Source organism: Acanthaster planci, linkage group LG01 (assembly GCF_054643075.1).
Source record: "Acanthaster planci isolate LZ-2023a linkage group LG01, COTS_SCS, whole genome shotgun sequence".
Classification (NCBI taxonomy): Eukaryota; Metazoa; Echinodermata; class Asteroidea; order Valvatida; family Acanthasteridae; genus Acanthaster; species Acanthaster planci.
Window position 1 is genome coordinate 2,778,096 of NC_141777.1, and position 26,757 is coordinate 2,804,852.

At 40.0% G+C, this 26,757-nt stretch overlaps 1 protein-coding gene across 4 annotated transcripts in view; it reads left to right on the forward strand.

The window, feature by feature from the left end:
* LOC110974196 (uncharacterized) overlaps nt 1-26,757 on the forward strand; it is a 54,733-nt gene that overhangs the window by 4,350 nt on the left and 23,626 nt on the right. For 2 of the 4 annotated variants that reach the window (XM_087138622.1, XM_087138588.1), the window contains exons 3-4: nt 16,638-16,803; nt 21,442-21,613. In XM_087138622.1, the coding sequence (XP_086994748.1) occupies nt 16,638-16,803; nt 21,442-21,613 (338 nt within the window). Of the gene's footprint in view, nt 1-3,836; nt 4,028-6,382; nt 6,724-16,637; nt 16,804-21,441; nt 21,614-26,757 lie in introns of those variants that run through there. The other 2 variants (XM_087138545.1, XM_022225655.2) reach the window with 2 other exon arrangements.

Genomic DNA, 26,757 nt, shown 5'->3' on the forward strand with positions numbered 1-26,757 from the left:
CCTATACTTTTGGAGGTTGTACATGTACCGTAGAGTGGCTGTAGGCCCCCTGTGAAGCCTAACCCCCAATTTGTGGAGGCGTTACATTTCTGGAGCATCACAGTCACACACAAAGCTGTGATCATTGTATTTGGTGGGAAAAGAGAACTAAAATGTTCACCAACTGAAAATAGCTTGGAAATTAATTCTTTATTGGGTCAGATTTCCTTTCGCGTGGAGAGGGCTTGAAAGCCTCTGGATATGGCAACTTGCATTCAACAGGAACTTTGAATAAGGATGCCAGGGGTTAGAATGTCACCCCACACACTGCTGTGGGCCAAGTATTACATGCAAGCGTATGCAGAGTTAAAGTTTCACCAGGAAATATTCATTTCCTGCATGAGGCGGATACAGTGAAAATTTGTGCAAGACTTCTGTTCCTGGCCGTGTACACATACCGGTGCATGTACGGTACACTTATGATATGTGAGAGTTTCCTCATTTGGAGGAAATCTTTTGGTGGTACTGGTTCCCACAGGTACATGTACATGTACTTGCCTCAGAGACTTGGAGGCACAGATGTGTAGTTCAAGGAAGGGTGTAGGGGAGGGGATTCCTCTTATGTCGCTCATAGTGCTTAGAAAAATGTATACGTACTGAGCACAGAAGCCACATGCTGTACATGTACATGTACACTGTACATGTGCACTGTACTTGTACACTGTACATGTACACTGTACTTGTACACTGTACATGTACACTGTACTTGTACACTGTACATGTACATGTACACTGTACATGTACACTGTACATTTTGTACAGGGTATATGTACCTGTACACTGATCATGGAGCTGTAACATTCTGTTCTTGAAAGGGTCCATTTTATACAAGGCTTTCTGCAGTCACTTATGCTTATCAGTAGCAACAATGAGTACCCAGATGTGCTTTTGTGCTTTTGGCCTGTAGTTCAGACCAACAGGAAATCTGTGTATTTTGAGGTAAAATATCAACTGCCGTGTTTCTTTACATCAACGCACAATGTTCTGACATTCTTTTCATGTTTTAATAATTCTTGAAGACATTATTTCTTTAATTCCAATGTACATGCATATCGGATAAAAAAAGATGTACAACGGTAATTCATCTTATCTCTACGCACATACATGTACACACTGCAATCGGCAGTTCTGGAGAAAGCTTCCAGCAAAAGAGTAAACTTACATTGTACAAGCATGTACCATTAGAATAACTGTTTGTTGAGCTTGGCTAATACTATAAATACGGTGTACATGTACATTTGTATGTACACCCTGTAAGTTGATTATTCTGAGCCACATACAATGTAACTGAAAGCATTACCAGGGTAGTGAGGGTTCAACCATGAAGCTATGGTACACCAAGCCCAATCTGAGTTTTAAAGATCACCCACCAGTGCCAACTTCCAGCATTGTTCTACAACTGGTACGAGTAAAAGTACATGTACATAACCAGTACCAGGTATGGCCACCATAACAATGAAACCACCTGTGTGTTGGTTTCACCAACAATACACAAACACTGTTCATTTATGTGTGCATCTTTGTGCATTCCCTGCACAGGTATTGCACTTTTCCCTATAGTACTTCAGTACATGTACTTACATGTACCCTGGGTTGGTCCTTTCTTAATTATAATTGAATTTACATGTACATACACACATTGTTAAGTACATTGAAGCCCTCTATGCAGGAACCACAAAAATTGTGTACACCTGTACATGTATGTACATGTATATGCATGAGTGTACATATGCCAGTTTTCCTTTTACATGTGGCACAGATGCTTAAATGTACATGTACATTGAGGGAATTACTTTTATTGTAAAGTCAAAACATGTAGTTGCTTTTACAAGCATCCGCAATAGGCAGTATTATACCCAATTTCAGTCCTATTCCTGAATGTATTGTATACATTTGAAACCCTTAATAATGAGATGGTACCAGGTGATTTAGGAGGTTGGAATGAAATCATAGAATAGTTTACTTGTTTAAATTTAACATTTTGAAATAAATAAACACTACATTGGGGAATCTGACTGAAATTGGGTCCCCTGTGAATAAGATCTATTCATTACTGAGTAGCAGACCAAAGTGACAAGGTGAGAAGTACATGTACATGCGAACCCTACATGTACGGTATAAAGTAATCATAAAAACCATGCATCGTGAAAATTACCAGTGATAACTGTTGGACTGTTTTGGATAAAGCAGGTTGATGAGAAGCCATTTCAGTTAAGCTTAGACTTATGTACATGTAAAAGCTTTCATGAGTTTACTGCCCATTGATTGCAGCGTTCTTGTAGTACAATGCATACATTGTGCTCTGGGTACATGTACATGTACATGCACCCAGATGCACTCATGTGTCAAGAAAATGTTGGCAGTGATTCTGCACTTGCATGACAAACGCATTGAAAGGTACAATATACAATTATTACAGTACATGTACATGTAGGTTGGGGCTTGGAAAGGGGTTGTGAGTTTGTAATTTTATATCACACATTTGTCTTTATGGCCAGAGTCAAAGTACATGGACACTGTAGTCTTCAAGAATTTAGATTTTCATAAAAGTTTGTTCACAACAATTGTATCTTACAAATCATTTAAATGGGTTTGGAAAACTGCAGCCATAATTTTGCCCAGACTGGTAACATGACGTTGTAGGTTAATATACATGTACTGGTACCCGACCTACATGTAAGATTTTGTGAGGATAAATGTAGACTATGAAAATGTTTTGGGAACCAGACTTCTCAATTTGAATATACATGTACAGGTAAGTTTGTCGTGCGATGGTAGTGTTGATAGGCAGCTGGAACTTTGCATCATAATCAACCTGCCAGTAGATAAGGGCACTTCCTGGGGCACATGTACATGAAGCTTTACAAACGCTGCTAATGAAAATGTTTAACTTTTGATATGCCCATCCACCTCCGAGTAAGAACAAAAGAGGGCATGGTTTTACACGAAATTTGATAGTCCTTTGGTACGAAATCACCGCAAAAGCGCGCAAGATTATGCAAGTTTGACGTGGGGCACGCTTAGTACGCACAACAAATCCATTCTGAAAGGCATGGTCTTCACGCGTACACCGAACATGTGCAGGGACCCAGTTGGAAAACTTTGCACCAGTCTGTCTTTCTTTCACCAGTAAGGGTGCATTTCAACTCAAGGCGGATAGCGTAACGTACCATACATGTACCGGTACATGTTACTACACCCAGGTCTCATGCATGTACGTGTACGTTTTAATAGTTATTTGTTCACATGTACCGTTACATGTACATACCGGTATGCTTCTTCACCTGCTCCTACGTAATTCACTCTACTTTTTTAAAGCTATTTCATGTATGTAGTTGCTTTACATGTAGCTTGTGGGATTAGCAAGTACCAGTACACGTACTAATACATGTATCATCTTAAGGAAACATTGTCTTGAACAGTTCACTGTACATGTGAGCTGTTATTTTTTTGGACCCAGGAGGCAGACCTCTCTGTTCTTTTTTCCCCCTGTGGTTTTTGTAATTGATGCCTGTTTAAATTAAACTGAGTATCATTTGCCTACATTTGTGACAATACAAGTGTAAAATAAGCAAGGCCTTTCACGTACATGTGCTCTGTACCATCAAGTGTGCGGTATTCTGTTGTACAAGAATGACGAATTGAAACTGAAAATACCCACAAATGTAAATACACTTTATTCTCTGTCTTCTTTGTGCAGTGCGCATGTGCTCTTTCAGCGCTTTGTATCAAAACTTCCACGAAAATTAGTACTGCGCAGTTTCATATCACAAGCCTGCCATATACATGTATGTACACTGTACGTTGAACAGGAAGGTGTGTTCCTGGCGATCTCTGATGAAATTGGTATCCGCAAAGGGCAGGTTTGTTTCTGTAGGAGTTCCTCAATGGAGGACAACATCGAAACTCCACTGTGGATTGCTAACCCCCTACAGCAGGCGAAACAGTTCACTACGGCAAAGAGGACAGGGAGTCTGAGGAGAAGAGAGTAGGTAGACTGACGTGCGCAGTAGTAATCGTATTCGCACGGTAGTTAGCATTGTTGATGCACCATGTTTGCGAAGAGGGAGCTGCAGAGTAATTATTAACATTTAAACAAGGAAAAGAAGATTCACATTTCAAGCCACATATATTGGACTTGGTACTGACCCGCATTTAGGTCAACAGTTTGATGAGGCGTATGACCTGGAATTTTTTTTTTTTGTTCTCACGAGGTGTAAAAGAATACATGGATAAATAATGGATTGTTTTTATGGCACTCAGAATTTGGTTTAAGGTTTCGAAACCTAACCTACCAGTACCAGTAGCAAGGTTTAGACGTACGTGTAAGTTGGGTGTTTCTGTCTGTCCATTGTAAGCAGTGGCGAAACGTACCATACAAAGTGTAGAGTAGGTATGTATTTTAAAAATAGCAGACTTATCCAAACAACAACTTGGCATTGGAATCTTTGTGCCCTGTATGGTATTTGAACTTTGGAGTGGTTTTTTTAATATTTTATGATGAGTGTTTCAAATTTATGAGGTGTTTTCCATAAATGTCTGTGATTGATGGAAACATTTGGCTCCATCCATCCCAGCTGGTGGGCCATGAGTCACTGCTGATACCCAGCAGATTATTTGAAGTCTGCCTTCTTGACCTGAGACCAACAGGCATCCCGTGCGTCCTTGTGGAAATGGTAGTTTCATACATTGCAAAGTAACATGTACCAGTAGTTTACAGTGTACGTGTACGTATGTCTTGCTTTGTGGTTGATTTTGTAAGTTTGAACCCATGCATGTTCACAAATTTGCAGAAGAAAACTCACTTCTGAAATCCAGTACATGTAAGTCAATGAAAACTGATACTACTGTGCTGTATAACCATAGTGGTACACTGACATGGAATCCAGGCACGTGGCTGTTTTTCAAATGTGACTACTTTTTTCCTGTTTCCTCATCAGTATCCGGTTCCTAAGTGTGACGTCACTTCAGTTTAAACCATGCCCACTGCATACATGCACTGCACATAGGGTTACATGCATTGATCGCCGTTTACATGGGACCATGGAACCGGAAGTTAACGCACAACTTCAGCGATCATCCAATGGGAGCCTGCAAATCGTGGCACGTTCGCCTTTGTGATGAGGTCACATATGAACCAGATTGTCATACACATTTGTTAAATAGTCTGAGTACCCAAAATATGAAAAACTGAAGGCAGATGTCAGTAGGTGCGAACAGGACATATTGGTAGTGTCCTGTAGGTGGAAAGCTCCAATCTCATTCTCAAGAGTTCTTTGCTCAAGTATTGTTAAAAAAGCAATATGAGCTTTGCAGATGATCACACAGCATGCTGCCACAATCCTGAAGACTTGTCAAACAGTAATTCATCATACATGTATATCTGACCAACAGGTGAACCAACCATTCTGGTGATTTTCAGATTTGATCTCACAAACTGACAAATAGGTTGGACAGCAGTATTCAAAGTATTGCTCATAGAGCCAAAAATACAAAGTAGGAAATGATTTCAAAGATCAATTTTGTATCTTGTATACACGGAGGTCAAAAAAGGGTTGAATTAAATATCAAAAGCGAGCACGCAATAACTGCTTAACTGAAAACATGTTTTTCTCGAAAACGATGATATTTCATACTCGTCGGTTCGTCAGTTATGCAACGAATTGTTTGAATAACAATCATATAATAAAACTTGTGTCTCTTTGTAAGGTTACAAGCATGTCAACTGTATCCCATGTGTGATTGTAAGATTGAAGATACAGGCACTGATACATGTGCATGTACATGTACCAACCAGAACATGTGCAGTGTATGGCTGAGCATGTACATGTACATGTGTGTACAATGTACGTACATTCTAAGGAAATATCTTTCTTCATGTAACTTCATCATGGGCCGTTTTGAAGATCCACTCAGGAAACATTTCAAATTAAACTTATCAGGTGTTAACCAATGAGCCGTTAATGGGTTCAACTCCCTAGACTCTGAGCCAAATGCAGCAGAAATGTAATTACGCTGTCCTGATGAGACACTTCCCAAGAATAGGGCTCTACTTAGGAACTGTAATACATTGAGAGTTGATCCTCTTGCCGTGACAAAGGCAGGAAGTGTCACAGTCTGCCGTCTTCTGACTTTTATTTCATCTTCCAAATGTTCTCAATCGAGGGTGAGACGTTACCACAGTGTGGCCCTCACCTTGTGAGTCGTTCATGTTTCAAATATCCTTCAGGTTGTTTGATCATGTAAACTGGGATTTGGCCACGAGTTTGGTTTTTGACAGATACATTTCCTTGGATCCCAGGATGTTGGTAATTAGAACTGCAATTAGAGGCAAGTTGGTCAACCAAGAGAGTCCGACATGTCTGAATGGAATGCTGAGATCACTATAGAGTTCAGCTTAGGCTGGGGTCATGACAGTGGCAGCAACGACAGCAGCAGCAGCAGGAGGAATTACAGCAGACCAGCCGGCCGAATCGCAAGTCAGGAAGGAAGGTCTGGGCGAGAGTTGCACAAGCACTCGCCGCCCTGCGTGCCCCCACGCCGGCGAATGCTCAAGCCACCGGATTTACCCCTGCCGGAAATTCCCAAAGCAAAAGTCGTGGACGAGGATACATACTTGTCACCATATGTAAGCTCCACAAAACCAAATGCCTATGGACGGGATCCAACAGAACCAGGGTACAGGTAACAGCAATACTGCTGAAGTGTACATGTGTTGACTTGGTATTTTTGAAATGAAATTCCTATATTCACCGACAGTAAAATCAGTGTCAAGGACATGTATACATGTAGTACATTGTATGGGAACCAGTTTTACATTTGTTGTTCAAGCACTTGTACTGCACAAATACCGGTACATGTAACCGGTACTTTGCATGGACATGTACCCAGGTATTTGTAAACAGAAATTGGACTACAACTACATGTAACTACTGCAAAAGTAAATCAAATCTTGAAGAATTTGGGTTGTTATTGAATTAATGAACGACTTGCCCTGTGCGAGAGACTTTGCAAACTTACATGTTTGTGTATTTTCTGCTTATGCACATACTTTCAGGTGTCTGGTTAACTTACAAGTCGTTTTCCATTGAAATTCGGAGTGAAAGTTTTTACACTGATACTTCCTTTATGAGTGTTTTTGTTTTGTGAGCGAAGTTTATTTTTGTGCTTCTTTAATGTACACATTCACTTCCTTTGAAGTTTGTGGGAGTGTGCAATGTATTACATGTACATGAACGTGCACACATACACCAGAATTGGTAGGCTTTGTGGAGACGTGGCTTTGTTCATTTCACTCAAAATGGACAAATTTTCAATGTGTACAAATCGTTTTCAAATTGAAGTGTTTTATATGAAGGACATTCAGTCGAAACTTCAGCCCAGGATAGTGATTCATGTTGAACTGGGAGCATTTTGAAATCATTGAATACTAACACACTGGCGTGTGAAACGCACCGTTACATGTATACATGTACTTGAAAATGCAAGTAATATTATCTACTTTGTACATGTACCGGTACAAGTACATTGTATGAATGATATTCAACAAAATTCGTATTTAAAAGTACATAATTATTCAGTACGGATGAACGTAACATAGAGAATTCATTTACAAAATGTTTTTAGAGTTGTTGCACGTACATGACAATTTTCATTTTGTTCAACTTCAACAGGCTGCTGGCATGTAGTGCAAGAGACAGGTAAATGTCTGTCCAGTGTGTTGAAAATCCATAACCATATTTCTGTTTGATACCTGAATATTCTGTCACAGCGAGTCTGTCATTCCTTCAATGTGTGCCATTTACATGTACGGTGTACCGTACCTGGTAGATGTGCATTGTTGTTAGGTTTCTGAAAGTTTAATTAATGTGAAACTTACGTGCATGTAAGTAAAGCTTGCACTTTCAAAAGTTTTACAGTCATAGCAGTGACCTTAAAAAAGTACAACTGACATTTTGTCAGACTTCTTGCTATGGTACCATGCACATGTACACATGTACATGTTTAATTTAACATACATACATGTACAGTACACTGTATGCATACATGGTGTCTGCTGGACTGGTACCATGTGTACATGTACCGTACGTTATGAAGCTTTAAGCCTGAGCGTGATCCACACATGATTTAAATCTTGTCATGAGTACACATACAAATACAAGTCATGGCACAAGTGAAGTGTACATTCATGTACCGTTATTGGGTTAGGAGGACACAACTTGGTCATAACTTTCCCAAGAGATTTCTCCTGCCCGTGTATGTGTTGTATATTGGTACATGTAGATGTACATGTACTATGCGTTGGCACGATGAGAAATGAAAAGAATGGAGCAAGAAAGAGCACAAATCAACAAAACAAATGTTACAAACAAACAAAAATCCAGATAAATCTATATTCTCGGTAGAAGTTCAGAATTTGCCAAGTGGATGAGAAGGCACAGATGACTGCACCCACAGCCAAATAATCCATACAAGTACTCCTGGGGCATGAATCATACAATCCACATGTGCATAGAGCCAGGAATCCCATGTGACCTCCATTCTAGTCAGGTGCTGCTCTACTGTTATCATTTTATTATTCCGCTCCATCAAGTACTAGTCCAAGTGGAACAAATCCTGTGTACAGTTGAGTAATTGGTATTGACCCTGTAACAAGTGGCAACACCTTAGTACAAAGTCTGGTGTGTGATTAACAGGTGGTAATCCTACTAGAACGTTATTGAAGGATGAACGCAAGTTGGTCCAAAAATAGTACAGTGGGCCTGATTTACACTTTTTACTGCAGAGACTACAGCCCACGGATTCTATTAATGTTCTGCAAACCCGGCCGGACGTGAAACCAATTTTAGATTGGGTTGGTTTTTCCATCATAAGGTCCATCGTGTTTTTGCATTAGTTATTTTGGGGTCAGCTCAGTTAAGCTACCGTATCTCAGTAACCCAACAGAAAGCACAATAAAGCAAACAAAACAGACCAAAACAATGGTGCATTATTACTGCAGTACCCATTAGTTTGATTTGAGGTTGGTTTGTATTGTGCTTTTCTTTTTGCCGGGTTGGGCCAGGTGGGAACACAGGTTGGTTTTGGGATGGATTCACCTTACACACATTTTCTATAATGTTATAACAGGGCAACCTCCGTAACCTGTGTTTTTCAAATATCTTCACACTTACATCCTGTTACATGAGTTGTGGTATGACATCAAAGGTTTTTTAGGTCCCCTATACCGTATACATGTAAATTTATAAAGGAAGCACAGTTTAAAGCCATCAGTATAGACCTGGCAACATAAAAAAAAAACCAAAGGTGAACCAAAGATACATGTACATCTACCAGATATATATGTATGCCTTCACATGCCACACTCCAGAACGGATCTTTGGGGTGTTGCAGATGTCAGTCAACAGCAACGAATTACAACGAATGTACCGTCTATGAACATCTCCCTCTAACCCTTCTGCTATCTCAGTATGTGTACATGTACTTGTACAGGACATGTGGCAAATTCCCTTGAGCAACTTCAGCATTTGCAAACTTAGCACACTGACGTTAGCAGTTCAAAGCATTTGTCGTTATTAGGAAGTATCTGCATCACATGGACGCGTCCGGGGATTCGTGTTATTGGACTGTTTACTGTTCGTATGCATACTGGTCGCATTTGGTTAGTAGTGAAAATAGTGAAAGAAGTTGAAAACGGGTGCTGAAATGGGACTTTCCCTGTTGATAGACTGCTTTCCTGTTTTCTGAAATCCTGTTTATTCTGATCAATCTGGAATCAGATGGAAACCACAAACCTGTTCCTGTGTCTTTTTCTTCCCACACCCCTGATATCTATTTTCTTTTCTTTCTTTGTTCGGGGAAGGGGGTGTCTCCCCATTTGGAACTGCAGTTATGAGTGATAATCCAGCTTCAGAATTGGTACGTGTAACTAAGCATGATGGAAGTATTGCACATGTGTAGCAGATGATTCCATTTACATACATACATCATATAGCACGTACGTGTACAAATGTGCAGTTGCAACCACTAAACAATCCAAATTATCACTACCCAGTTTGTAAGTGAATTTGTCACAAAGGTGGACGCACCACGATTTGCAGGCTGCCATTGGACGATCGCTGAAGTTGCGCGTTAACTACCGGTTCCATGGTTTCACGTAAATGGTGATCAGTGCATGTAGCTCTATGTGCAGTGCATGTGCAGTGGGCGTGGTTACTTATGAACCGGACATTCCCTGGACTTTTTCAATTTTTTTAAATTTTCTTTTGTGTTTGCAAAGTACACAGGTAAAAATCATGTGACCAATACAACTTCACCTCAAGTTTAGTACCCTCCCCCCCGAGCTGAAGTGCACCCTCACTGGCGAAAGAAAGGCAGATGATACTAAGGTTTCCAACCGGGTTCTAGCACGCATTCGGCGTGCACACAAAGACCACACATTCTAGACTAAAATTGTTCTTGTACTCAGCATGCTCTGCGTCAAATGCGCATAAACTTGCAAACCTATGCGGTGCGTGAGTACTGAAGGACTGTCAATTTCATTTCAAAACACGCCCTCTTTTGTTCCTGCTCGGAGCAGATTGATCAGCTTACATTTGTTACTCTTCTCAAGCACAAGCACCACATGACCTCACCTTCCAAGCATTGGATGGCATTTCAGCAATGTCCACTGCCGGGTTGGGAATACGAAAATTCAGGAATGAACAATAAATACACCAACAATCAATTATCCACTCCATTTTTGGTCAAAATTCATTCTAAGCAAAACTGACAGCGCAAAGCTGACAGCACTACATGTACATGAAAAAGTTCTGGTTGTCATGTAAAGTGACAGTGCCTAATACAAAAATACAGCTTTTCTGAAACTAACTACAGTATTACACATTGGCTGGTTTATTAAGTTGGTTGGTGAAGTATTGCTGTGGTTGAATCTCTTGGCTTATTTTTATTGTGTTATTTTTATTTTTTTTTTCTTCAGTTCAGGTTGAGCATTATTAGGTGGTCCCATGTATCATGCTGGGATGGTCTGGGATAACTACATGAACATGTATTTTCAGGTTGGACCTACATGTACATGGACATGTAAATTGGGGCAGAAATTATCACTGATGTTTGCGCAGAATTGGGAGTGGAACAAAAGTTGCTGGGCCTTTTGGGTTTAAAGCAGCAGAAACCTTGCCCATCCTCAGGTCTTTAGTACTCATTAAAGAATGATTTTGATGGAATGTTTATTCCATTCCAGGAGGTAAAACCATTTCCTCAATGTTAAATGTTCTCCAGTCTGTTTACACAATACCTGAGTAAATCCATTCATCACCTTCATAAATCTGGGTAAATCCATGCCTGAATAAATCCTTGCCTTGAGTAATTCACACCCACAGCGTAAGAGCTAAGAAACTGCTTGTGACGGAGCAATGGAACTTCCATTTTTTATGTACATGTACTATGTTAAAATGGAACTTCTGTGTTTGTGGTGTGGCCACGCTGTACATTGGGACAAATTAAATACCAGGAATTCAATGGCATGTGATCAGTTATCCGCTAATCATATGATGGGATTTATCCAAGCATTGTTTAGATATCAAAACTTTTTTACTCTAGATACAATTTCCCATACAATGAAATGCACACGTTGCAATAGCCTACTAATCACGGTTGTGATTTTACAAGCAAACAAATCCCCGCTCTGTCAAGCTTACATCTACGTACAAACGCACAATGTGCATATGTAACACAGAAATCAATCAATAAACTCTCCGTGGGAAAACGGAAGAAGTGTGGTTATGCTAGTACACCTGTGCTCATCGATGGGTTGATGCATACTGCATGTACATGTATACATGAACAGTATTTCTGTAGAGTGAACATTACACATAATTACAGGTGATGTGCCAGTGCACATGATATCGTGTGAATCAAATTCTAGTTACCAAAATCCATCTTCGTGGTCAAGTCCATGTGGTGTAAGGATATGAATTGTAATGGACTTGATAATACATTCTGTGGAAATATTTGCATATTTTTAAAATATGCATTCACAAAATTATTCTCAATTTACTTATTTTACAGTTCCCTTTTTGTACTTACAATGTATTTCCTTTTGTGAGCTTTTTAAGAATTTGAGAGTTTATTTTGTGTTGTTTATTTCTCTACTGTCTGTTTTTGATCTTTTTTTAGTTGTTTACATTATTCACAATTTCAGCCTTACAGCTAAATAAAAGTTCAAATAAACGTGCCTGTATGTACAGTAATTACTAGTTTGTGAAATAATATGTACCGATAGGCCTATGCAAAATTCCTTGGTGGGATACTGGTGCATGCAGTGTACGGTGTATGTACATGTACGATACTTCTAAGGCACATGCACATTTCACACAAGGGTTTTGCCATGCCACTGCAGGAATGTGCTTATGTGTTTTCTCTAATAAGCACACTCTGATGAACTAACCATAGTACAGGTATGCGTGTATTACCCAGGACTGTTGACCACTGACTGTGAAGGACAGGAAAACATCCTTTCTGTCCCTCGTCATAAAGTGAAATATGCGAAGTGAAATGCACCGGTATATGTAAGTGTATGTGTTATACACACATGTATGTAAAATATACCATGGTCAGTGTCACCTGTTGGTGCTCCTTTGTATGGAATCACAGAGAAATCAAACAAGGAAAGGTCATCCATAGGGCATTGATGTACGTGCTTGGTCTGTCAAAACCAGTCTTAAACATTTGAAGCAAGATATGGGACGTAGAGAACCCCCCCGCCTTTGTGTTGGTTATTGTTTGATCGGAATCTCTGGAATTCTTTACACACTTCAGGGGGGATGTGTTAGGTAACAATAGTCTAGAGTGTGTATAGGGATTGGACAGGTAAGGGGGGATACCCCTCCGTCCCATATCTTGCCTGGTATTGTCTTAAAAGAAACCCTCCCCAAGAATGTTCACATGTGAATCAGACATTAGAATCGCAGCAATGTCCTGACATGGTGATTCCTAAGGAGAAAAGGCTGAGAATTTTTTTTTTTTTTGCAAAATTCTGCTTTGAAATCACTGGTAATCTTGGCAGTGAGTGTACATGTAGTTTATCAGTTTATGAAACAAAAATGCTCAGAATTTCATTATAATAATTTGATTATGATGATTTTCAAAATGCACTGCTAATAAATCAGTTGTACACGAGGAATGATTTGCGTGACAAGCAAATTTGGCAAGTGGCGAAACTTAAGCACAGCCTCATCATATTGTCTTAAACTTTGTCCCCTGTTCACAAGTAACGAAAGATTGCTGAAAATGTGCACTTATTGACCAAGACTAATATTGAATCGGAGAGAAAACCACTTTTTTTGAAAAAAAATTCACCTATTATCAAATGCTTGACCTTGTGGGGCTTCTAGATGAAAAGAAGAACTACTGCACACACACGTACATGTGCTGCTTGTATATAATACAGGTATTTAGAACAGACATATTACTGTTCAGGAAGAACCTCCCAAATTACTAGTACAGTGTACATGTAATGTATATGTGAATTTTGTAATGCAGACAGTAAAGGTTGAGAAGCTGATATGTGAATGACTGGATGTCTCTGACAGGAAGTCCAAGCAATGCAGTCACCCAACTGCAAGTTTGGTACAGACATCCAGCATTCCACACATGCATGGGCAGTGAGACACCGATATCACAGCCCTGAAGGGTCTCCACAAAATATGTTTGTTATTTTAAAGCTCATTAGCGCATTTGGAAGCAGACTTCTTTCTTGGGACTCACAGTTGGACTGATTTTGTTTTTGGCTATTGTAGCCAGCTGAGGCCAGAAGTTCGTGCAGACACTGACCTTTGACCTCTACCTTGACTTTGACCCAGAAGACCCAGACTAAGTCAAGGACTGAGATGACTCTGGCTCTAAGGGTTAAACAGAAATGAATTTTGTCCTAATTTAATTTTCATTTTTGAGAAAATAAAAAACCACAATCCTTGCAATGGGCTTGGTGCTGAACATTCCCTTTTTTATTTTTTGGGGGAGAGGGCGAGATTTTCAGTATTCAGTACATTTTCTAAAACCAACATACCATGTCTTTCTACTATGATATTTTGCGCATTACATGTGATCGTATACAGTGTACATTCAGTGTACTATTGATTTTTCCTTTAGACTTACCGTAGGTCCATGAAAGGAAAGACTAAAGCCAGTATTTAAATCCTTATCAAACTGACGAAGAATGGCAGATAAAACCCATCTTTTGTAATACATACTACATGTAGTTATTGTCACAACATTGCTCACCGGAGTTGAAAGAATCCAAGGTCCTTATTTTTGTCAACGTGCAAGGATGTTTAGAGTATTGTGTGCACGTGGTGATGATACATGTACATTATGCAGTGGAATGTGTGGTGTACCACTCATTGTATAAGGTAAATCAACTCGGACAAATGTAATTCTGATTGAAGAGTAAGTTCAGATGATAAAAGTTGGAGATACATGAACATGCAGCACACCTACACATGTACAATGAGAGATTGGACACATGTTGGACAGAGATGGCCATTAGTTTTCATTGTTCAATCAGTGGTTTTTTGTAGAACACTCTGTTGTATTGTGTAGTGCATTTACTGGTACATGTACATGTACAGTAGTAGAGAAATGTCATTGTTTTTCCTACAGTAATGCTGCTAGTGCTGCAGTTTACTGGTACGTCTAATTTGTGGCTTCTTTCCATTCCGAAATATACTGTACATGTCACTTACCGGTGTATGCACCTGTAAGAGTATCAAGCAGTAAAATCTCTTTTAGCACTGGATTTGTGTAGAACAATTTGCACCAGTACATTGCATTGCTGAGGTTGGTCTGTTTTGTGGTTGATTTCAAAATAATTGTACGGTGTAAAAAAAAGATGTGTTGTACACTTAGCATGTACATGTATACATGCACTGATATTCCCAAACAATCGTGGACGTTAAACAACAGAATTAATGACTGTCCACGATGCCCGATACGTCCACGATTGCCAAACGTGTACAAAACGTATCAGAGGCCTTCCAAAAAAGTTAAAGTATGAACAAAAGAGGACAATTCAGCCTAAGCTTCCTCAACAGGAAGCTTAGGCTGAATTCATTCCGGATGTGGAAGAGATTACTGTCTTGTTCTCTCTGTGGGAATCACCATTTTTCCCCCTGAATTGCCAGTTCCAAGAAACATTTCTACAATTTTCAAATGTCATGGTGATATTGCTCTGAATTCCCCAGTCAGATGACCCTATTGTGTTTAGTGTTGCTATACAAAATAAACAACAATAAATTTTATGATGCATTTTCTGTTTTTATACTATGTTATTTTTATACTCTTTTAACCATTTTGGAAAAAAAAAATTGAAATATTTTTGGATCCCGTTTTTACACATAAATTGTGTCAATTAATGGAATTCGCCTTTAAGTGGGGATACTATATCCCTCACCCACACACAAACAAGCACATATATTTTGTTGCTGAATAGAAATGGAAGGTTGACATGTATTTGTGCATCTTATCTTAGAGTTCATAATTGCTACAGAGTGCTCCAGAAAAAAACTTTACCCTAATGCCACTCCCAATTTGACGTCTTTACGTAACATTTATGCAAATTACATGATTTATCCATATTTGTAAAGTGTCATTCTGGGACTCCCTGTAGTTGAATACGATGCCCAAAATTGCTTTAGAGAAAAATTTTAAAAATGGGTAAAGCAATCAGAAATTGCCTCAGATCATACCACAGAACGTATGCTACAGAATGTGTACGTGTATGTGTACCTCTAACATGTATAGATATTGTAATGTGGTTCCCAGACCAAAAGATCTTGACTAATTTGAGAGATCTTAGGTCTGGTAGCCAACTACGGTCATGTGTCTCATAAGGGAATTTGTCCAGTATCTGAAATGTATCCGAACCCATTTCATTGATTGTCAAGTAATACCGGTATGCTCTGTATTCAATAGATTAGGTTTTAGTTGTTGGTTGATAAAAGAGGTGTTTATTTCAGAGGATCTTTTCCAGGTCTTCCCCCAAACCAGGTTTTCTCCCACGGGACTGATATGTTTGAGATGGTCAAACAAATTTTTGCCAAAATTCTAGAGCCTGAATTAGCAACAAGTGTTTTCAAAAAGGTCTGAAATAAATTGTATATGGTATAATGGTACATTTACTGTAAATAAATCAATCTTGTATTCTGAGTCCCTCTTTATCATTCTGAACAATTTGAAACTGATCTATTTGAAGATATCTACGTTCTTTTGCCTTCCATCTTTGTCTATTTTAAGTGTGAGGTGGTAAAATTCAACAGAAAAGCCTGAGGTGGTCACTAAACTCAGTGAGGTGGGCCGCCTCACAGTTGATTAGGCTGGGGGGGGAACCCTGCCCCAAACTCTCTGGAATTAATCATTGGTCATCATCCTCTGTCCCTACGTGTTTGTTCCCTTGGGCTTGCGAGCCATGGTAAGTGACATCTTTATGCAAGGAACCACAGATTCCATCTTTCCAGGAAAACGTTGAGGTGGTGCCAACTTCAGTCCCATTTGCTTCTGTTAAAGTTTGGAACATGCTTTGTTTTGTCTCCCCGCTGCAGTGTTGAGAAGTCCATTTGCCAGGCCTACGCCTCGGTGATGCTGTACGATGACGCCCAGAAGAAGTGGGTTGCCTCCGGTGGCCAGGGCATGTCAAGGGTGCACATCTACCAGCATTCAGTCAACCAAACATTCCGTGTGGTGGGAAGGCTTACAACTGACCAATCAGTGAGTTATCCTAACCCTCAGCCTAACACTAAAACCTAACCCGAACTGTACATGTACCATAACAACATTGATACTTTTTACTGCATGGAAAACTTGTCACCTGATGTGTCAGTGAGTTACCTTATTCCAAAACCCCACCCTAACCCCAAATCCCACCATAACCCTACCGGATGTAAACCGTAGCCTAATCTTTTACTTCATAGCCATAACCCTTGCCATGGGAAGGCTTTTCAACTGGCCAAACAGTTAGTTACAATCGCGAAAATGTACACTTATAAACATTTATACTTTTTCCCCAGAAGAAAGTATTGCAAATTCCATTTAAGATAATCAACAGGATAATATCCTCCGCTTGGAAACACTTCCAGCAAGTTTGAACTGTCTGACAAGAAAAGGAGTGTGTTGCATTCACACTTTTTTAGTTTTTGTTGGTAGCATAAAACAATGCTCCCACATACATATATATTCTTTTTTCCCCTACATTCCTGGGTGAGTCCGTGTACCTGAGTGTACTTGAGTTGGGGACAACTCAAGCATTCGTTTTGCCATTGTGAAGTCACTTAATTGAAGTGACTCACAGATTGCAATATTAATGACTGTGTGGTGCTGTATCGCTAGCTATCCACGTATATGTATGAACATACCATGGAGGTTCCCCTTGAGGAGCAACACAACACAATCCTCTTCATTAATGAGTGTGCTCCCTGCATTGAGAATTCATTTGATTTAGAGGGTGTCCTTAAATGGAGCTGTCTACCTTGGGGTTGTTATGTATGCGTGTTGCCCTAAGGGACAATGTACTGTAGCATGCAGAAAATCTCTAGATCGTATGGCACATGTAGCCAGTAACTACAAGGGCCACATGCCATTTTGGATTCCTGTTCAGATTTGTTAAGATATACGGGAAATTGAGTCCAGTTGATTTTATTTTCTTTATTTTCAGGTTTGCGTTATTTTTGACAAGCGACTGAACATCGTTGGGTTAAGCACATGTACATGTTTGTGGTGTTTTTTTTTAATTGCAAGTTTTATCATACAGACAATTTTGTCTCGAATCATATCTGGTGACATCTAGGCAGAATTGGGTGAAATGTAATTTCAGAAAATGGATTGTATAAAGACACAGAGACTTTGAGCTCTTAAATCAAACTAATTTTAACCCTAACCCTCCTCAATCCTTCACCTGTTGGAGGACTGAGGACTGTTAGGGTTAAGGTACATGCACATGTATGCATGTACCAGGTATACATGTATATACAGTAATTGAATTTGCCCTGTCATCAGGAAAGGTTGGTTGGTTTTTTCTGTTCTCGAACGTTACTCCATTTTTATTAGTAATGGCCACCTTTGTCAACTGCCAGTTGAAGGCAGTTTTGGACAGTTTATTCTCAGTGGTCCGACATCACGGTAGACCTTGGCTCTGCCCCTAGTAAATGAGAGGTTATTCCATTCTTGCTCAGAAGCAAAGATTCCAGCAGGTACATTGTCAACTGACATTTGTGCTGGTGAGGTAAGGTGATACACCTTTGCTCATTTTTGGATCAAAATCATAATTAACTTTTTTTAAAAATCTAAAAGAAAATTTAAATAGTATATGGGTATCTTACTTGGGGGAATGAAACACCAAAATACATGGATATGACCAGATTTAATCGTCCATTTCAATGTTGCACTGGCTGCCCTCTGAAATATTGAATTGTACCACTCCCTTAAAATACACTGGGAACACGCAATTATTATCGTGCCGTTACTATTAGAATAGTTGTTAGAAATATGCTGTACTTCACATTCATGTGTCCTTTGCATGATGTGACATGTTTGTCTTCTTCTGTTCAAAAAAATTAAGGTGGAAAAATGCTTTTTATCCAGTCAAAACTTCACAAACATGTACACTTTTGGGAGAAAAAAATATTTCATCAGAAGTCCCTGTTTCAAGCCAGGCCAGGTCCTGCATGTAACAAACACCTCCAGCCCAAGACTGTCCACGGTATCTGCTGGTATTTGATGTTGGCTCCTCTTCATCCTAAGCAGCACACTTTAATTGCTCCAGAGGTAACTCTTGGGTTACTGACTACTCACTCTCGTCTCATCCAGGAGACGATGGATCAATGGAGCAAATCATCCCACAGCGTCCAGTCATCGGCGATGAGTGACAGGTGGAGACTGTATGTCTGGATCCGGTGAGGATGGGGAAAAGCATCCTCTGGGTTGCCTGCCCAGCGCATTGCATCTTTTCTATTTCTTCTCATAATTCCAAAGATATTTTATTCCCAAAGCAATATTTGCGTCATAAATTTGGAATCTGGTAGTCGCAACCTGGCTCAGGTGTCTTTCATGGAAAAAAAAATTGAAAGTTTACAAGGAATCAGGAAGTTAATCATGCAAAGGTGAATGTACAGAATAGCACGACATACCATTCATTCCAGAGATTATTTGTCGTTTAGTAAATAATTACATGATCAGTGGGAGGAAACTGTCAATGTTGCACTTACATGTACATGTACCTTGACTGTCTTATCAATTACACATGTACATCAGAAGTTCCCTGTCTTGTCTGTTGCAGTATCTAGGAATGAAGGGTCTCTCTTAGGCACTATTCTAGTTAGGATGTTATCATATCAAATTCACATTAAGGTGACGTTGCCCCGTTCCCTCCCCCCCTCCCCGACACCCTCTTTTGTCTTTCATTTTGGATCCATTATCTGTCTCATTACAAGGTTACACAGAACTTGTAATCCTTGCAAGTAGACCACAGATTAAGTCCGCCCTGTGATAGGTACAAAGTGCTGGCCACAGGCCCACGGGGTGATTTCTTTTCCCCAGCACCGAATGAAGTTTGACACCATCCTGAGTGGACATTTTGAATTCATTTGTGTGTTTTAAGAACGCAGTGGACATGATGAAACTGAACAATTTCGGAATGATGTACTCTAAATGCAATCTGCAAGTGGAGCTCATGCAACATACATGTACATGTGCACGTACAGCATATACACAGGTGCATGTTCTGTCCACAAAAGTACGCATTTAAGTCTCTGCAAAATTCATCGGCAGAACATACATGTACGTGTACATGCATACACACATGTTTGCTTCATTTACACAGCAAAATGAAATTCTTATCTGGTTACTGTGCGTTTACATGTAGGTTTGGGGGTAATTGCTTTGGCACATGAGTTTAGGATACATATGCAGATGTGCAGATTAGCCATACAAAGCACTGCAAAATTCTGAGTTTCCCGTACTCAATGATAGGTATGTCCAGCAGGCTTCACTTTTCACAGTAAGTTAATGCTTTTGTAATCTAATTCAGCACTGTGCTGACATATTTTATTTTCAATTTCCCAGTCTTCTCGGTTTTTCCTTGCATTTATAGCTCACGACACTAATGGCATATGTATATGTGCGGTAGATCCTCTAATGTTGAAAAGCTAGACTAGATTCTAGAATGACACAATTGTACAGGTTCGTTTTGGCCAACTTTCTTTTATATTCCTGTTTATTTATGCAGGCGTACTTATTGCCATGGATACCAATCAATTAACATGATGGATCTATATTACATTTGTGTTCTTGATTGAAGACTAAATGCAAAGGGTGTGAACAGCAGTCATTGAATCAGAGTTATTTTTTTTTCACTGATGGGGAGTGTACGTGTACATGTACTGTTATGTGTCCATCATTCAGTAATTATCAGCATTGAAGAGATAAGAGTCCTGATGAATACGGCCGTTTCACAATAGTGCGCCCTCAAGAGTTTGCAATGCGTTGGCCAATCACAATGCGCGAAATTTGTCGACTTAATGCGCATTTGGAAAGGGTCGACAAATTTCGCGCGTTATGATTGGCCAACACGTTGCAAACTCTTGGTGGCGCACTATTGTGAATCGCCCATATTGGTATCAGCTGTGAGCACTTCCTCAACTTGAGAAGGGACATATTTATGAAGTAGTACTAACTAGTCCGAATCCATCAACATTCTAAAAGCCACACCCAGGCTCTCCATTATTCTCATGAAGTCAAGTTGGAACTATCAGGTGCCCCACCTCCGTTATGTTTACAGGGGGCCGGGTTTGACTTTCCCTAAATGAATGTGCTGTCAGTTTTGGTGAAAAATGTTTGCTGGCAAATATACCCCTGGGTTAGGGTAAAAAAGTTTGGATTTTTCCTTAGTAAGTCATTGCAAAAACTCACGTCAGCACACAGATTAGCACTGTGCACAAGTATTGACATGTACATGCTACATGTATTTGGAAATTCCTTTGTTTTCATGTAGTTACTTGTTGAAAAAAGTGTTGAAAATACTAATTTTCATGGCACTGTAAGTTTTCATAAGCTGGATTTTTGTAGATAGTTTCCTTCAGTGTTCCTCTTCCTTTTGCTACAAGTAACCACAACCCCTAAGTTCCTCTAACCCTGTTTTTCAGAGGGGGGAAAACGTTACGTTGGCCTGGGCAGGTCCACACAATGTCTTACTGTAAACTTACATTGTGTGGACATCTTGTGTTCTCAGGTGCACACAATACATGGAACAGCTTTCTTGTACACCTGAGCAGTGAGGAATGGAGATTGCAAATGAAAAACAGCAGCCCTATTTGTAATGCATCTGCATCTTTGTTGTTTAACCCCTTAACCCAGGTCGTCATCAATTGCGCCATCTTGAAGGGGCTGAAGTACAACCAGGCCACGCCCACATTCCACCAATGGCGGGACAGCCGGCAGGTGTATGGGCTGAATTTTCAGAGCGCGGAAGATGCCGAGAATTTTGCATCGGCCATGATGAAGGCGCTGGAAGTACTATCATCACAAGGTAAATTACATTGCCTTTCTCTCTCTCTCTCTGTGTTGGGAGTCTGAGACTAGCCAGTCATTGATTCAACTCCTTGTTGCCTAGTCTCAGGGTCTGCATGGTCTTGTGTCTGAATCAAAGGGCTTGCTGCCAGTAACATAAGAGTCTTTGGGAAGTAGCCGTAGCTGCTAGTCTATGACTCCCATAGGCGCAGTCTTGCGCCAGGCCGTAACCGCAACTTTCAGACATTGTCCTATTCAACCCTAAAAGATCTGGGTTTTTCAGACCATCTCACAGCCTGGGAGGGACAGATTCTTCCCCCCCATATTCGGCTGTACAATGTCTGAACTTTTGAACTTGGCATGCACACAAAGACATTCACATCAGTTTCATCTCAATCCAACTACATGTACATACAGTACGGCTTTGATGCTTATGCCATTTGAAGTTCAAGCCCATTTGTATGCCGGCCCATCGTAAGTTCCCTAGCAACACGTAAGTTAAGATGAGTCATTGGGTCATCGTAACTCACGACTTTGGACCATAGTAGAATTATTTTAGCAATGGCGCTTATGCTTCTTGCTAAATGCGAGGCTAGACGAGCTCTTAGAAGAGAAAGAATATTTTAAGACAGAGAGAATCCCTTAGATTCTCTGACGGAGGAAGAGATGTATCAGTGCTACAGATTCATACGAAATGGGATTTTTGAGCTTCTGCAAAGAGTTGAGCCAGAAATCGAGCCTATCACGCAGGTAGCAACATACATGTACCTTGTTCACAAAAAAGTATGTCTAGGCCTACATTAATAAAAGTTTGTGATAATGCCTGCCAGTAGACATGGTAGACTCCGATAACTCCAGAAAAATTTCTAAATATCTGACACAACTTCCGACCATCGCTGGTTGAAAACTAAATCAGCGCCACCACCTTTCTTTTCTAGCAGATGACACACTTGCAGGGTCCCCATCTAAGTAACAGTTGTCCAATTATTTTCCATCATTTAAGTGCGTCCGCGTCCTTGTCGCCATGTTGGATTTAGTGCAAACAACTACAGTTGCCATAACATTACACTACGGACGTGGAACAGCCGTTCCAGTTTTAGTTTCATCCTCGTCCAACAAATACATCTTCCCGTATTCAAAAATAGAACGCATCGTGCGTGCGATGTGTTTCGTGAAATGCTCCATAGAACCCGTCACAGCTACGATTGATCATAGCGCTTCGATGTATCGTAAGTCAACGATTGATCGTGAGTTTAAGATAAGTTTAGTGAAATCGGCCCCTGGATACTTAAGGGCTTGATATACATGTACATTCTACCTCCATGGACTACCCATCATTTGACGCTTTGAATATGTAAAGACACAGTGGCAAGCACATAAGGACGAGATAGACTTTATCTGTTGCTGCATACAGAAATGAGCCAGATCAGTATCCCAAGAGCTCATGCTCCAAACAAAGTGCATCCAAGATCTGCCCCATCTACAGCGTAGTCATGAGGGGACTCACCTGCATGCTTTGTTCCTGAATTACCTCGTTATTTGAATACTGAACTGGCTTATTGTCATAGTGTATTTGGACGTCTTTTGTGTAACTGACACAGAAAATCCTCATGTGTTAACCCCGAGCAGTAGTCCACGGGCAAATACCGGTATGCCAGTCTGTATTGCCTCATTTGCCCTTTGAAAAAGCTTTTAGCCTTCAGTGAATCATACGGCCCTTGACTTTTAACCAGTTTCTGCACTGGAGGTCGTGAAACAAAATCTAGCTATTTCTGTACACAGGCATGGCTGACGGCTAAGATGTCAAAAATACTTCAATTTACATTAACCCTAACCCTCCTCAATCCTTCACCTGTTGGAGGACTGAGGACTGTTAGGGTTAAAACTGCTAATTTCCCATTTGTTATATACTGTGTGTTGCACTTTACCTTTGTTGCTATGGACACACTTTCATGGCAGCAGATATCCCTTTGTGGGTGTGTCCAAAACTTTATGAGGTTGTGGCAGGAAATGTCATACAAATGCTGTTGAAATGTTGAGTCAGTATCTGTAGCGTTTGGCTATATTTCATAAATATCCCTCTGTGGACTTGCCTCTTTTGAAAGTCAAACTTTTTTACCAAATGTACATGTAATACCCTCCGAAAGTGGTTAACGCGGTCACCACTCATGACCTAACCATGTTTCTGCCACGAGAAGTTAGTCATTGTACATGCCTAAACCAGGAAGTTGTACAATACATTTATGTACATGTACCCTGTACATGTCTGTATGGTACCGGTTCATGCATACATGCATATACATGTGTGTTGTTTACAATCAGTATAATGTGTTTGCTTTTGTAATAAGAGACCATATCACAGACTGTGAAGATTTTATCATGCTCTGCCTCTTGTCTGATTTACATTAAATTGTTTTTGAAACAAAATAAACTTGATCCTCTTGCTGTTCACATGGATACTCTGTGGGTTCACAAAGTACATATACATGTACAGTATACATGTATGTGTACAGCCTAACATGTACATGTACGAACAAAGTTTGTGGTTAAACAATTTTGTGGTGCTCGTGGAGCTATGTGTAGAACCCTGTCGGCGTATGTTGTCTAAAATGTTGAAACTGAACCCGTGTGTTTACAGTTTAATAGCCTACCGCACATGTTTATTTCAAATTGTCAAAACTGTTTGAAAAAGTTGAGCTAAAGCACAATACCTGTAGAAGCCACAGAAAGTGCAAGTTCAAGAAATGCCAACATAACATTTCTTTGAAATTTTTGGAAAGTACAGAAAACCTCCACTGGCTTTCCTGTTCTTAGGCAAGAATATACCTTTTTAATTATGGTAGGGGATCGCTTTGTGTCTTTTTTTTTCTTTACATAACAAGGAAACTACGATATATACGTGTACTATCTGGACAGCTGTGAATGACACGTGTACAAGATGTTCCGTAGTTCCTCTCAATAGAGGGCAGCATGACATGGTTGTGGTCTTCCTCTAGAGAATAAGGGATCAGATTCTGCAGTGTTTATCTTGTGGTCTGATGCGGAGAGTTTGTCATAAAAGAGAAGATGTGATCATATGTACATGTATTATTATCTGGGTACGGATATGCATACATAGGGAATAAGCCATTCGCAAGTTAAAATTGAATAAAATGTGTCACACTGAGTTACCTGATTTGCACATAAACATAACAAGTTGCATTCCCCCAGACTGAAGACACTGTTGTTATACCTCATGATTCGGGGCAAGCTTTCGCATAGCGACCACCATCTCTGGAATGGACTGGTTCCTTTGTGCCCTTCTTATCCATTGAGAACAGTGTATTGTAACGAGGCGTCTCTTATGTAACTAAGCAAAAGCTTGCCCCGAATCACGAGGTATAGCAATAGTGTCTTTAGTCTGGGGAATTCAAATCGTTATGTTTAGGTGAATAAAAAGAACTCAGTGTACCAGATCTGGGTCAAAGTTAACTCCCAAAGGCTTATTGTTTAGATCAGGTTGTATTTCAATGGTCAGTGAAATAAATGTACCTGGTATTCTCCCAATGTTGTACAGTGTCATTGTTTTTGAGTACATGTACTGGTACCCCGGTAGTACTTGAGAGTGGGCCACTTTGGTTCTGTATGTATTTGGGTGTCATTGATTTTTTCTGGTTTGCTGGTATTTGTTAGCTTGGTCTGTTGGTTGTAGGTCATTGATTTAGTAATTGGTTGGTCAGTCCATGCATACAGTTGCATGTATGGCTTGGTCTGTTGGTTGGTCTGTTGTTTGGCCGTACATGTACATATTAAGTCAAATGATTGGTCAGTGAGTCTTGTTCAGTCTGTCGGTCAGTTCAACAGGCGATGAGTTGGCACTGGTGGTTTTGAGGATGTATCATTACATCATGGCCATGGCCAGCTTTGTTAAAATAATTACCACTTACCGCATGGTACTCGTGTATGACAAAGCAATTGTTAATTCCTTTTTTTTTTCATATTTTTTTAGGTTTTCCTCTCAGGATATATTACAGCAAAAACCATTTTTGTGCAATTGGAATAACCACAGAATGTGAAAAGGAAATGTCCTGGCCATTTTTAGGTAGTAAAGGAGTGTATTGACAGGAATCAGTCAGACTTTAGATTTGACACATTTACATCAGGTGACAGTTTTTTTCTCCGTCTGTACATGTACCAGCATATCTGTGATGTTGTTCCGGAAAAGTGACAACATCTACTTCATTATTAATGAGACCTATTTAATCCTAGCCCTGCCTTATCTTTCGAAATCTACTTGAAGGTTTGGGAGAGACTTTGAAGGATTGAGGAAGGAGGAAAGTAAAGTCCGATGGCTACTAATTAACGAGTGTGTACATGTAACCTGACGCTCCTTTAAAATTGAACAGTTTAATGCATCTTGGAATAGCCAGGTAGTCGGGTGTCTTTTAGTTGTTGCAAAGAAGAGAATTTTTGAGATTTTCTGCCAAGAATTCCAAGAAAGTTACCTGTATGTGGTAAGGCTGAAGAGGTGCTGATGGTGTTTATTAGTGTACTGTAACAATACTTCTGGGAACGTGAATTTATGTCTCCACACATTGATCTGTTCCCGGCAGAAAGGCACTCGGGTAATTTTTTCAAACAATTCACAGTGCAACAGCTGCACTGTGAAGGAAGGATAAGCATCCGTCCATCAGGAAGCAGACAGCACATTTTCACGGAGATCATTTCATAGACCCAATTTTCATTGATTTTCACTAATAAGAGGTACTTGCAGACACAAATAGTGCTTGAATCTCGTTCAGTCACCCTTTTGTGGGTCATGTACACATAAAATACATGTACACGTGTTTTCAGAATCCCTTACTGTCCGAACACACACTGCGCAGAGTGTAAACCAAGTGCTGTTTTTGAAAGAGCACATTTCAGTTTGGCTCATACACCTCCAAGCACTGGCTAAAAGTTCCTAGTTTATTTCCGTCCCCTCGAGTGAAAGAACTATGAAATTTGCATGGATCCCTGTTACCCTTACAATGGACATACAAACATTCCCCTTTTTCACCGTAATCAAAGAAAAGAGAACTTTTCACAGAAGCTGACCGTCCCCTGCTTGGCCTGTGATTTCTGGTAATGGAGGATGCAACTTGGCCATCGAGCTACCCTTTTCCTTTTTGCCCGAGCTCACCA